General features: G+C 40.1%; 1 protein-coding gene across 1 annotated transcript in view; it reads right to left on the bottom strand.

The window, feature by feature from the left end:
* The window catches only part of Ankfy1 (ankyrin repeat and FYVE domain containing 1), a 75,232-nt gene that overhangs the window by 28,190 nt on the left and 33,523 nt on the right, over positions 1 to 13,519 (bottom strand). Inside the window, exons 5-7 of the mRNA XM_031352751.1 lie at positions 8,910 to 9,033; positions 6,946 to 7,095; positions 5,130 to 5,295 (exon numbers count right to left, since the gene is read on the bottom strand). Coding sequence (XP_031208611.1) covers positions 5,130 to 5,295; positions 6,946 to 7,095; positions 8,910 to 9,033 — 440 coding nt within the window. The remainder of the gene's footprint in view (positions 1 to 5,129; positions 5,296 to 6,945; positions 7,096 to 8,909; positions 9,034 to 13,519) is intronic.

Here is a 13,519-nt window from a genome sequence, read left to right as displayed (position 1 = left end):
CCCAGCAATTAGGAGGCAGAGGCAGGCGGATTTCTGAGTTCAAGGCCAGCCTGGTCTTCAGAGTGAGTTCCATGACAGCCAGGACTATACAGAGAAACTCTGTCTCAGAAAAAAAAAAAACAAGCAAAAAACTTAAAAACCAACCAAACAACAACAACAAAAACTGGCCTCACTAAAATACTGGAGAAGAAAATGGATTAACTTCAGTGCTACTGGGTTTCACTTTGACAGGATCTAATTCCAATCAATTCTGAATTCGGATACTAACCTCTCTTCTCAGAGGTCCCAAAAAAAGCCTCAGCAAGAGAAAACCAGTATCTCTCTACTGGAAACATAAAAATAAAATAAAATTTACTAGGTCTACTTTTTTTTTTTTAAGATTTGTTTATTTATTATTATTTATTATTTATAATATGTAAATACACTGTAGCTGTCTTCAGACACACCAGAAGAGGGCACCAGATCCCATTACAGATGGTTATGATGCAGACTGCAGATGGCACCAGCCTGCATGTGGTTGCTGGGATTTGAACTCAGGACCTCCAGAAGAGCAGTCAGTGCTCTTAATCGCTGAGCCATCTCTCCAACATCTAGGTTTACTTTTAAAGACAGAAACAATGGTACAGGTACAGGAAAACCTGCAGATGGTTAGATTCAGACAAAAAGCTAATAGAAACCTCTTCTATTCATTTTTTTCAAAAGACAATGAAGGTCTTTCTCTGTAGCCCAGGCTAGCTTCTAACTGGCAGCACTCTTCTGTCTAGCCTCTCAAGTGGTAAGATTACAGCCAAGGACCACCATTCTCAGCTAACATGTTTATGACTTAAACCTTCTTGAAGAATTACCTGACTTTAAATCAAACTTACTTCACTGGTTAGACCCAAAAATCAATTCATAATTTATAATCATGCATTTATACGTACCTTATATAAATTCAGAAATTGAATTAAGGAAAGTCAGTTCAGAGGACAAACAAAAACAAACAAACAAAGAACAGGACAGCAGGGAATTGGAAGCTAGGTCCTAGATAAGGTTCTTAGCAACAAGGAAACAAAGCATTCCACACACTTCAACCTAAACATGGCAAGGATGTGGCTCACAGCCAACACCTGTCAACTCCTGCTAGGTAGTCAGAAGTGCTCAGCATGGCTAAAGCCACAAAAGAGCCTCAGCAAGAGAAAATCAGTATCTCTCTACTGGAAACATAAAAAATAATCAAATAAATAAAAGTTACTACAAATAATTGGTCAGGAGAGGCCCATTTAGGAAATTTATTGGTCTATGTGAGTTATTACAGTTTTTCTTAGTAGGAAAAAACTAGAATTGTCATGAAAGAACTCATCATCTTGCTTAGGTCTGACTAATCAGAGATGGTAACACTGCCTTATGTGGTTCTCCTATGGCATCACAGACCCTAACAGCACTGAATTCTTGCGACAGATGGGTGCACTTGCTCCGTGGGATGCCCACTAATGTTATAGGCTCTAATGTGCATCTTGAAGTAGACCTCATTCATATTTTAATGAACCTCCACCACTCATTAATGAACTAAAAGCAAGGTCAATAGGCAAGCTTAAAGGTAGCACTCAATCATTTGGGTAAATCTAACCAAGTAACATCAAGCCAAAGAAGGCACTGTCAAGTAATTCCTCAGAAGGATGTGACAGTACACACCTAAAACTCAGAACACAGGATGCAGAGGCAAGGAGAAGCACTGCAAGTCTGGGGCCAGGTTCTAGGATAGCCAGTGTTTCAGTGGGACCTCAAAGAAAAGACAATTCCCTACGGGGTCTGATTTTGGCACTCCAATGCTCAGGTAAGGTAAAGGCCACTGTGTTTATTCTATCAGCAACAGGTAATCATTATATGAGGGACATCCCAATCTTGTCTCACTGTGATAACAGCCTGGTAAAGCAGAAAGATCCCTTTCCATTTACAAACAAGAAAAGATGACAGTATGGACAAGTGACTGTCATCAAGGCAACCTAGAAGCCAGGATTTAAGCCAGTCTGTGCTGTCCCCCACAGCATGCTATATTCACACTGCAATCCACATACTTCCAGGTAATTCACAAGTTGAGAATGAAAGATTAAGTCACCCTACAACACTCATCAGCACTACCATAGCAATCACCCAAACATTTAGTAACTCACCAGAGTTTCTTTCATGAAACATAAGAATTTAGCTCCCAGAGAAGAAAGGAAATAAATTGTTTTATTAGTAACAAGTGAATCTGTTTCCAAAATAAACACTTCAGACACTAAACAGAGTGGGAAAGAACAATTCCCTGTGGGGTAGAAACTGTCCCCAATGAACACAAACCCAGAGCTAAGTGGTGTGTGCCTGGAAAAAACCCATCTGCTCTCCACAGTGACTTGTTCTAAGGGTTCCCTACCCAGTGATGAGTAAAAGTTTCCTCTCTAAAGTCAGCAAGCTCTACATAGTTCAAAAGGACATTTATACTAAAACTTTTGCCCACAAAGGAGAGAAAGCCACTGCGGCACATCACCAGCATTCAAACAGTACATCCTGCAAAGGGACAGAACTATGCCTGATAGCAAGGCAGTGGAACCTGTTGATGGGCACCCATTTTCTTCTGACTTTCATGAATAATGCAACCACAAACACACAAATACCTCTGTGGTTTGCTAACATAGAGATTTCCACCTGTATACCAAGAGTGGCACCAACTATTGTTTTTGAGAAATCTCCACATTGGTATTTCATAGTGGCTATACAAGTTTACATTCTCACAAATAACAATAAACACAGAATTTGGGAGGCAAAGGCAGGCGTCTGTGAGTTCACAGCCAGTTGGTCTACATAGTGAGACTCTGTCTCAAATATTAAAACAAAAAAGAAAACAGAATTCCTCTTTCTCCATGTCCTCACTAGCACCTGTGAGGGTTTTTAAAAAAGATTTATTTATATCTTTTGATACTTACTTTCCAGAGTCAGTTCTATCCTTCTACCATGATTAGAAGGATATCAAACTCGGATTATCAGGCTTGGCAGCAAGTGCCGTGATCCACTGAATGGTCTCTTGGCCCTGTCATTTACTGTCCTAAAGACAATCATTCTGAACTGGAATGAGACAGACTCTCAAAGCAGTTTTAATGTGTATTTTCATGGTGGGTGAAGATGTAGAACACTTTAAAGCTTTATTTACCATCAGTATATCCTTTTTTGAGACCTGACAATTTAGCTCATTTATTGCTTGAATGTATTTTTAAGGGTTGGATTTCTGCCGTTCTTTCCATCTACTGAGTATCAGTGATAGGTAGCCTGCAAAGGCATTTTCCCACTATTCCGTCTACTGAGTGTCAGCTGATAGGTACCCTGCAAAGGCATTTTCCCACTATTTCTTCCCTCTGCTGACTGTTTTCTTTGTTGTCCATAAGCTTCTTCATCTTGATTTTGGGGGCTACTTCCTTGCTACATAGAGTAGGAATTACAGCTATGCCTCTTTCCTCTAGCACAGTGGTTCTCAACCTTTCTAATGGCATAGCCCTTTAATACAGTTCCTCATGCTGTAGAGATACCCAACCATAAAATTATTTCGTCACTACTTCATAACTGTAATTTTGCTATGCATTGCAATGCCATATGGCTGTTGGCAAGTGCAAAAAGCACTCTTAGCCACTGAGCCTTCTCTCCAGCCACCAAGCCTTCTCCACAGCCACCGAGCCTTCTCCACAGCCACTGAGCCTTCTCTCTAGCCCCTCCAATATATGTTTTTGATAGAGTTCTCAAAATTGGAACGCTATACCTATATGGGCTTATTTCTGAGTCCCTTTTTTTTTTTTTTTTTTTTTTTTTTTTTTTTTTTTTTTTTTTTTTTTGTTTTTTGAGACATCATTTCTCTGTGTAGCCTTGGCTGCCCTGGAATTCACTCTGTAGACCAGGCTGGCCTCAAACTCAGAAATCAGCCTGCCTCTGCCTCTCAGAGTGCTGGGATTAAAAGTGTGCAACACTACCATCACCCATTTTTTTTACTTTGTCAGTCTACATATCTGCTCTTGGCTCAGCAGTACTTTTTAATTAATTAAGAAAGGAAGGAAGGAAGGAAGGAAGGAAGGAAGAAAGAAAGAAAGAAAGAAAGAAAGAAAGAAAGAAAGAGAGAAAGAAAGAAGGAAGGAAAGAAACTTGATGTGTTGTGAGAATTCTAGAAGGTTTCTTTAAAAACACAGAAATATTAGAAGAAAGTGTTGTTTTAATCCCAGGTGTGGGGTTGTAGGGGCTGCTTCAGAAAGTCAGCAGCAGCTGACTATGATTTGTCTCATGCTCTAGATGGTTTTGCCAGCTGCAAATAGTGATTGTGATTGTGTGACATTTGGAATTCTGGGAAGTTTACAGAGGGTATATTAATGCTATGGCCCCAAGAGGCAGGGTTGGTGGTCATTCAGGGGGGGTTGTTTGTAGTTTGTCAGCAATTGTGCTCAAAGAAGAAGAAACAAGAAGAAAAAAATTAGATTCAGATCTCTTCCCCCGCCCCCCAATCTTCGTTTCCTCCTATCTAGAAATAGGGGATGAAACCTGGGGAGTATAAAAGGTGGGAAAAAGAAGAATCCACAAAGTAGCAAAGACTGGCTACACTAATGAGTAAGTGTCTGTATGGGTGAATGTCATGTGTGTGCTTACAGAACAAAGAAGGTACAGAACCTCTGGGGCTGGGGTTAAGAGCAGTTGTGAATCGACTTACTGGGAACCAAGCAAGTGCACTCAAACTATTGAGCCCCCAAAGGTGTTTCTTATTTTTGGCTTTGGTTGTATTTTTGATGATGTTAAGATAGGATCCCTTTATGTAGTCCTGGCTGTCTTAGAGCTCATTATACAGACCCCACTGGCTTTGAACTCACAAAAATCGATACTATGCTGGCTCCATAGGTACTTCTTAAAGGTCACCTGCCTACCCTCTCTTCCTTAGGTTGTGGTGGCACTATGGGCAGCCAAACTGACAAGGCTAATAGGTTTCAGTCCCTCTAACCCAACAATCACAAGTTCTAAGCCATGAAAACTGGACTTACAGACTCAAGATCGTTTGGAAAGTCCTAGAACTGAGCTTTACAACTGTAAATATAAAAAATATATTCCATACAGAGAAAAATGTAAAATTTCTTTCTCCTTACCTCTTTGGATCCCTTTATGTAATAAGCTCCAGCCATTCTTGTCTACCATATCCACATCAGCTTTATGACTAACTAGAGTGGTGGCAATACTCTCTAGTCGTCGTGAAAGAGCCAGATCTAATGCAAGATCTCCATTATGATCCGTTTCGTTAAGCTTTCCAGGTAGCTGCACAGAGAAATTTGGAAATCAGCACTCGAGACAGTAAAAAATACAACCTATGCTGATTTCTCCCAACTGACCAACTCCCCTTTTGAAACAGGTCTCAATATGTAGACCAGGCTAGTCTCAAACTCACAGAAATGACCTGTTTCCCAAAAAGGTGTATGTCAGCACACCTCTTACACAAGTGCAATTCAAGTCATTCACAGACTGCTACTGGACCTGAGAGCACTTGCTTTCAGCATCATGCAGACACTAGTGATTGGTAAGCAGATGTCAACAACAAGGAAAGTAATTAAAGACCACAGTAAAAAATGCAGACAGCACTGGTGTGGGGAGGGAAGAAAGGGTGGAGATGTGGTGACAAACCAGCATACAGAACTTTATGACAAAGAATTAAAGCTGGGCAATAGTGGCACACACCTTTAATCCCAGCACTCAAGGAGGCAGAGCCTGTTTGAGGCCAGCCTGGTTCATATATTGAGTTCCAGGAAGGCCTGGAGAAACCCTGTCTTGAAAAGCCAAAAATAAAAAATAAAAGAGCAAAGATTTTCATGAAAGATTTTCATAAAAGGAGATTTAACAGAGTACTCTTTATCAGCTTAATGTCTCCTCACACACTAACACCCCATGATAAACCATACTTCCACCTGCATTCTTTGGAAGGCACTGTGGTATGCAGAATAATGACCCCCAACTTCTCCCCACAGATATTCATGCCCTAATTATCAGATAATATAAGCGTGTCAATTTATGTGGCAAAAAGTACCTTTGCGGATGTGATTAAGGCAAAGTGCCCTGAGCTAGGAAGAATCCTGGTCCAGCCCACAGGGCCCCAACTTATAACAAAAATCCATTCTTGAGTGAACCAGAATGTCAAAGAGTAGGTCATTAAGAGGTGAAATTAGGACTTACCCTGTCACTGCTGACTTTAAAAATGGAAGCAATACTCCTTTAAAGCTAGGGATTGTGAGGACAACTACAAGCTAAGAATAACACTCAGCTCACAAGAAAATAAAGGCCCTGAACCACTAGAGAATTCTGCCAACATCTATGTGAGCAGGAAATAGATTCTTATCCATACTAATAACTTGCTTTTAGCCTGTGACTTCTGGCTTGGACCTCGAATAGGCAAAACTGTCAAATAATAAACTGATGTGTTTCTGTTGTTGTTCTAAACCATATTATTTTATGTGCATGAGTGTTTTGCCTACTTTGTAGTGTGTAGACTATGTGTGGCTGATGCCTGTAGAGGTCAGAAGAGGGTGTTGGATCCCCTGGAAATGGAGTTACAGTTGGTTGTGAGCGGCCATTTGGGTGTTGGGAACCAAACCTGTGTCCTCTGCAAAAGCAGGCAACTAGCCCAGAATGTGGTGCTTTAGACTACTAAATTTATGGAAAGAAATAAAAACAAAGTTGGGGACCTGAAATCAGGTACTGCTGTGACAGCCATTTGGAAATGGGAATGTGGCTTTGGATTGGACTGAGACTGGCAAATTCTAACAAGCAGAACAGAAAATGCCCCAACGTTTCCTGTACATATTAGAAGTACCTTCATACAAAGTCCATTGATGATGCAGATAGAAGCAGGAAATGTGGATAACCTTAAAGTTTGAGGAGAGAGAGGAAAAAAAAATGGAGATGCTTCTATAATACCTGAGAATCCATTTCAATCAGATAGAGGAAGACTACATCTTCTCTCTCCACTTTGATAGCTTTATGTAATGGATACTCTGTCTTGGATTTGATCATTTTATATAACAACTGAGCACTCAGGCTACTGAAGTCCTCCTTTCGCAAGTCATCCTAAGGATTAAAAACAATGAAAAATGTTAATAACTGTCACTTATTAATGAGCACTTAACATGTACCAAAGACTTAACATTTTCCAACTAATTCCATCTTTGCTTCCTTTGCAGATGAAGATGAAGCCTGCAGAGGCTAGAGAGCTCACACGAGTCTGAGAGAAAATGGCTAGTCAGGATCTCTATTTAAGAGGCACTTGCCACCACACTCTACCCATCACAGGACTGCTGGGCCCCAGAGAGTGACAGTCAAATGTCAATTCTTCAACTGGAACCAAGCCATGTAAGAGCCCCACCCTGAGTTTAGAGTTCTTTTCCTATTAAGCCTACAATGATGGCAATTGCAAAACAAATCAGAACTGTGACAACAATTCACTGAGTCACAACTGTACTCCACAACTGTCTCCCTAACAGGAAAAGATGGCTGCCACTCTATGTCAGCTCTTTTTTTTTTTTTTAAAGATTTATTTATTATTATATGTAAGTTCACTGTAGCCGACTTCAGACGCACCAGAAGAGGGCGTCAGATCTCATTACGGGTGGTTGTGAACCACCATGTGGTTGCTGGGATTTGAACTCAGGACCTTTGGAAGAGCAGTCGGTGCTCTTACCCACTGAACCATCTCACCAGCCCCTATGTCAGCTCTTTAAAGCTAGTTTTCAGCAGGTATAGCAGCACATGCCTTTAATCCCAACAATCAAGAGGCCAAGACAGGAAGTTTGCCATAAGTTTATGGTCAGTCTGAGATACACAGTGGGTTTCAAGTCAGTCTGGGCTACAAAATGAGACCTCATCTCAATACAATAAACAACAACCCCACTTTTCTAGAGGTATCAGAATTAAATTGAGGGCCTCCTGCATGCTAGGCAAACACTGTACCACTGAGCTGCATTTCCTGCCATTTAAGATTTTTGGAGAAAGGATCTTGTTTAGTTCCTCAGGTTGGTCTTGAACTTGCTTTGCAGTTTAGGCAGACTAAACTGCAACATCAATTGGATTCAACATCCTCTGCCTTACCCCTGAAGTAGATGGGGTTACAGGTCTGTGGCACTAAGCACACACAGGCCAGCTCTGTTAGAAATCTTTCCTTAGAATTTTAAGGTTCCTCCCATAAAAACTGTATACAAAAATAATCATAGAAGATAATTCATAAAACACTGATTGTTTTATTTACCTATTTATTTAATGTAAAAAAAAAAAAAAGAAAAAAGAAAAAAGAAAAAAGAAAACCAAAACAAACTCAGTTTGTACACCCTGTGCTTGGGAGAAGACAGGATCATTCCTGGGGCTTCACTGACATGCCAACCTCATCTAATCAGTGAAATCTAGGCCAGTGAGAGATCCTGCCTCAAAATTCAGTAGACAGAACCTGAGTAACCCCACAAGAGGTTGTTTTCTGGCCTCTAGAGCCACATATGTATACCTGTATACGCATACAAAAGTATAAAGCAAAGCATAACAAAGAAATGTAAAACCTGTTACTTATGCTGAAAACCCAAGAAGTGAAGCAGTGGAGAAAGCTCTTCCATGGGCGGCTGAAGGCTGGGTCACAGCTTCTCTAGCATAATGCTGAAGGCAGGTGTTCTTGACGCCTGTTCCTGAACCTTAGCCACCTCTGCCTGTTCCACTTTAGACCCTCAGAATACTTTGAGAATTGAAAACCCCTCACAGATCATCTAACCCAACTGCTTATTTTTCAAGAATACAAACTGCAAAGACTAGTTATCAGAGAGGTGACTATGGAAGCAGGGCTTACACTGGGATCTCCAGCTGCAGTATGAAGGCTTGTCCATACCACAAAATCTCTTACTCACCCAGTGACTTGCAATAATTTCTGCACAATAGTTCATCAGTGTGCTGGCATTTAATTCCTCTGCAGTTTGATAGAAGCGAATACAGTTCCTAACATTCACCAGAGACATAACACCCTTCTCACATCTGTAAGAGATTATTCATTAATGATGAACAGTATTAGCAAGGCAAATATATTAATAAATAAGCCAAAACCAGTGACTGCCACACTAGCTGTGTCCAGTAGAGCTAAGGAGTAAGGCTGACAGCAAGGCTGCCGTATCTTATTTATGTGTGTATTTTTACTTCCTGAAATAAATTTTTATTATTTTATTAAACATGGTCGTACACATTTCATTTTTTGAGATGGGGTGTCTCACTATGTAGCCCAGACTAGCTGTGAGGTCAGGTTCCTCTTGCCTAAGCCTGGCTTACATTGTGCTTTGAAGTCTTGTACTAGACAGTATATTACATCACACTGTTCTAGGCAGATTGAAAATAACCTGCAAAAAACGCTATGAAGCTTAAAACTTCAAGAGCTTCAAAAGTAATTACAAGAAACCTATTGATCACATGCACAGGCCATTTTAAAATCAAAACCAAAACAGATTGGCTTCAGTTCTCTGGCACTAAATTGTATGGAATATGCCTACAAATTCCAGACAACTCTATTATTGTTCTCAAAGTTTCAAATATGAGGGTCTATGCTTAATAAATATCTCCTTAAAAGTCCTCTCAAAAGATATATTTGTATTTTGTATAAACTATAATTCAGAGGGCTGGAGAGATCGCTCTGAGGTTGAGAGCACTGGTTGTTCTTCCAGAGGACCTAGACTGGGTTCACAGCATTCACATGCAAGCTCACAACCATCTAACTTCAGTTCTAGGGCATCCAGTGCTCTCTTCAGACCTTCATGGGTACTGCATGTACATGGTGCACAGATATACATGTAGCCAAAACACTTATAAGTGAGTAAATTGTAATTCAGGGACTAGAAAATATGACAGTGGCAGAATGTTTGTCCAGGACGTATTTGTATTGTGAAAGCTCTGGGTTCAATCCCTAGTAACATTGGGGGATGGGGAGATGAGAGGGTAGGGAGTGTATATGTGGACTTAATAGATAGCTCAGCAGCTAAGAATAATTGTTCTTCCAAAGGACCTAAGTTTGGTTTCTAGCACATGCCAGGCAGTTCACAGCTGCCCAAGACTCTAGTTGTGAGGAATCTGATGTTCTCTTTTAGCCTCTCCAGGCACAACCCCATACACACACACATACACATAAATAAAAGTTTTACAAATAAAATAACTCAATTCAATATAGCTATATTTTAAATAATATCCAAAATAGCTATAAGATAGTGAAACTATTATGAGTCATATCTAGTATGCAAGAGGCTATTGATTCAATTTTCAGTACCACACACACACATCAGACCACAGTATGCCAAGAGAAAATTGGGCACAATGTGTATCCCTTGCCTCAAGTCCCCTGAATTCCTCATTCATACATTTATTGTTATTATTATTATTATTATTATTATTATTATTATTATTATTATTATTATTATAGGAAGAGTATGCATGTGCACACACGTGCACATGCCACAGTGCACAAAAGTATGAAGGCTGGAGGATAACTTTCAAGTCAGTTCTCTTCTTCCAAAGTGAATTTTAGGGATCAAAACTTGGGTTATCAGGTTTATGTAGCAAGGATTTTTACCTCCTGAGCAATCTCAGCAACCCTTCCACAGCATTTTAAAAAGAAGTTAAAATGAGTATGTAGACATGTTACTATAAGAATACAAGTTTCAGGCACTGGAGAAACCCTGTCTCGAAACAAAACGAAAACAAAACCAAAAAGAAATGAAGAGCAACAAGTCTCAAAGTAGGGACACATACCTTAAATCTCAATACTTGGGAGGCTGAGGCAAGGAGACTTCCAAAGAGAGTTCAAAGAAAACCTGGGCTACAAAATGAATACCAAATAGCATTGGCTATACTGTATAACACTAGCTCAAAAACCAAATCAGTATATTCCCAAACCTTAGTTTTCTGTTCCACTGGAGTCTCCAAGTACACTGCATACCACAGGGTAACAAAGTTACTGTGACCTGAGCACAGCCACAGAGTTAAGTGTTCCAGGAGAAAACTGCTATCTGACAGATGAAACTTGCAGTGCCCAGTACGATAGTCTTGCTATGACACTGTCCTAGCAGCAGGTGGCCTACTTCATAGGACTGCAAGGATTCCAGATCACACTTACTTTACACACTAGTACAGACAGTGGCCTGGACTCTGAAAATTATAGTCTCCCTTCTTACTGCCAAGGGACTTGAACACAGTTCATAACAACAGGTGTTTTCTTAGAAATTATAAACAGTTCATTTTCACTCATTTAGATCCCCCGAGTGCCATTTGTCATATGGATAGACTAAGTGGTAACTGACATGATTTATACAACAAAAGAATACATTTCTTTCTTTCTTTTGAGACAGGGTTTTTCTCTGGTTGTCCAGGAATTAACTCTGTAGACCAAACTAGCCATGACCTCACAGAGATCCACCTGCCTCTGGCTCCAAGTTGGTGGAATTAATGGCATGCACCAACACCACCTAGCAAGAACACATAATTTTATTAAGTTCTCAGTTCAAAATTTCTATCTAAAAAGTAGAAAGACAGGCTAGTTCTCCTCTGGAGGAAAAATATTGTTATTAGTATAAATATATTCTTTAAAGATTTATTTATTTACTATATGTAAGTACACTGTAGCTGTCTTCAGACACACCAGCAGAGGGCATCTGATCTCATTACAGAGGGTTGTGAGCCACCATGTGGTTGCTGGGAATTGAACTCAGGACCTTTGGAAGAAAAGTCAGTGCTCTTAACTGCTGAGGCATCTCTCCAGCCCTAGTATATTTTTTAAATTTGATATCCACAAAGCATACAAAAGCACAAAGCAATTTATTTTGTTGTTTTTTTGAAACAGAAGCTCACCATACAGAACTCTGGTTGGCTGGGCACTCTCTTTGTAGACCAGATTATACTTAAACTAGAGATCCATCTTTCTCTACCTCTAAGCGCTGGGATTAATGGCATGTGCCACCATGCCAAGCAAAGATTTATCTATTCATTATTCCTATATGCATGTCTATCTATGTGAGTCCATGTGCTTGCAAAAGCCCCACAAGGCCAGGAAAGGGCATCAGATCCCCAGAAAATGGAGTCAAAAGTGGCTATGAGCCCTTGGGACCCAAACTCGAGTCCACTCCAAGGGCAGCAAAGGTTTTCACCTCTGCGTCATATTTCCAGCCCATACATCTCATTTTTAAAGTATAAATCAGAGACCCTACAACTCCTGTTTGGTTTTTTCTTTCTTTCTTTCTTTCTTTCTTTCTTTCTTTCTTTCTTTCTTTTTTTATTTTTTTTGCTTTTGCTTCATTTTTGACAGGGTTTCTCTGTGTAGCCCTGGCTGTCCTAAAATTTACTCTGTAGACCAAGCTGACCTAGAACTCACAAGCAATCTGCCTTTCTTTGCCTCCTAAGTGCTGGGATTAAATGTATGTGCCACCAATTCCTTTTTGGATTGACCCATATATGTGAGATGTGATAACTACTGAGAGAAAAATACTTAGATGGTTTGATTGTAGGTGACCTACTTTTTATTTATATATTCTATTTCCCAAATTGTATATACTACACCTGTATTTATAATCAATAAAAATATTGTCATTTTAATACATACTCTTTTCTGATATTACAAAAAAGCCCTTCTGTTGCTGGTCTTTGGCTACTATGTGGGTTCTTCTTTCTACCCTTTTTACCCCTTTTCTTCCACCCTTCCAATCCCTAAACACTAGATAAACAGAAAAAAGGATAGAGAGGGAAGAAAAGAGATCCTTGAGTAAAGTCAGGGGTCATTAGACTATTTTCTTGCTGATTGGGGGCAGTGAGTTCCTTGAGGCAAATTTGATCTTTGCAGTTATGATATCTAACTATTATTTTTCCTCCTCTTCTTCTTCCTTCTCCTCCTCTGCCTCTTTCTTCTTTACTCAGGAATACTTAAACTGCCACCAACATCAACCAGTAACTACCAACAAAAACCAAACAACCCACACCACCTCTTGGGGCCCTAGCATTTATATAAACTCTGAAAACTCCCCAGACTTGCAAATGTCACACAAACATAGAAACTATCTGCAGCTGGCAAAATCACACCCCTGCTAGAGCACAAGGCAAATCACAGTCAGCTGCTGTGGGCAGCTACCACGAAGCCCCAGATCCCATACCTGGGACTGAAAAGAAAACATATTCCTATAATATTTCTATATTTTTTTAAAGAAATCAAAATTCCAGAATTGTCACTACACCCTTCTTTTTGATCAAATTATTAATATTTCCAAGCCATCAGGACCTCTCTATCACAGAAATCAGTACATTGACTTCACACAGAACTGCAAGCTTTTGCCAGAGCCTGCTGACTTAATATCCTAGATGTGTCCTTTCTCTTCCTGACAGCAGTGGGCAGTCTGTGACCTCAATAAAAGCCAGCACTCGGCCAGGTGGTGGTGGCGCATGCCTTTAATCCCAGCACTCGGGAGGCAGAGGCAGGTGGATTTCTGAGTTCGAGGCC

The sequence above is a fragment of the Mastomys coucha genome, unplaced genomic scaffold (assembly GCF_008632895.1).
Source record: "Mastomys coucha isolate ucsf_1 unplaced genomic scaffold, UCSF_Mcou_1 pScaffold5, whole genome shotgun sequence".
Taxonomy (NCBI): Eukaryota; Metazoa; Chordata; class Mammalia; order Rodentia; family Muridae; genus Mastomys; species Mastomys coucha.
This window is presented reverse-complemented; position numbering and strand designations above follow the sequence as displayed.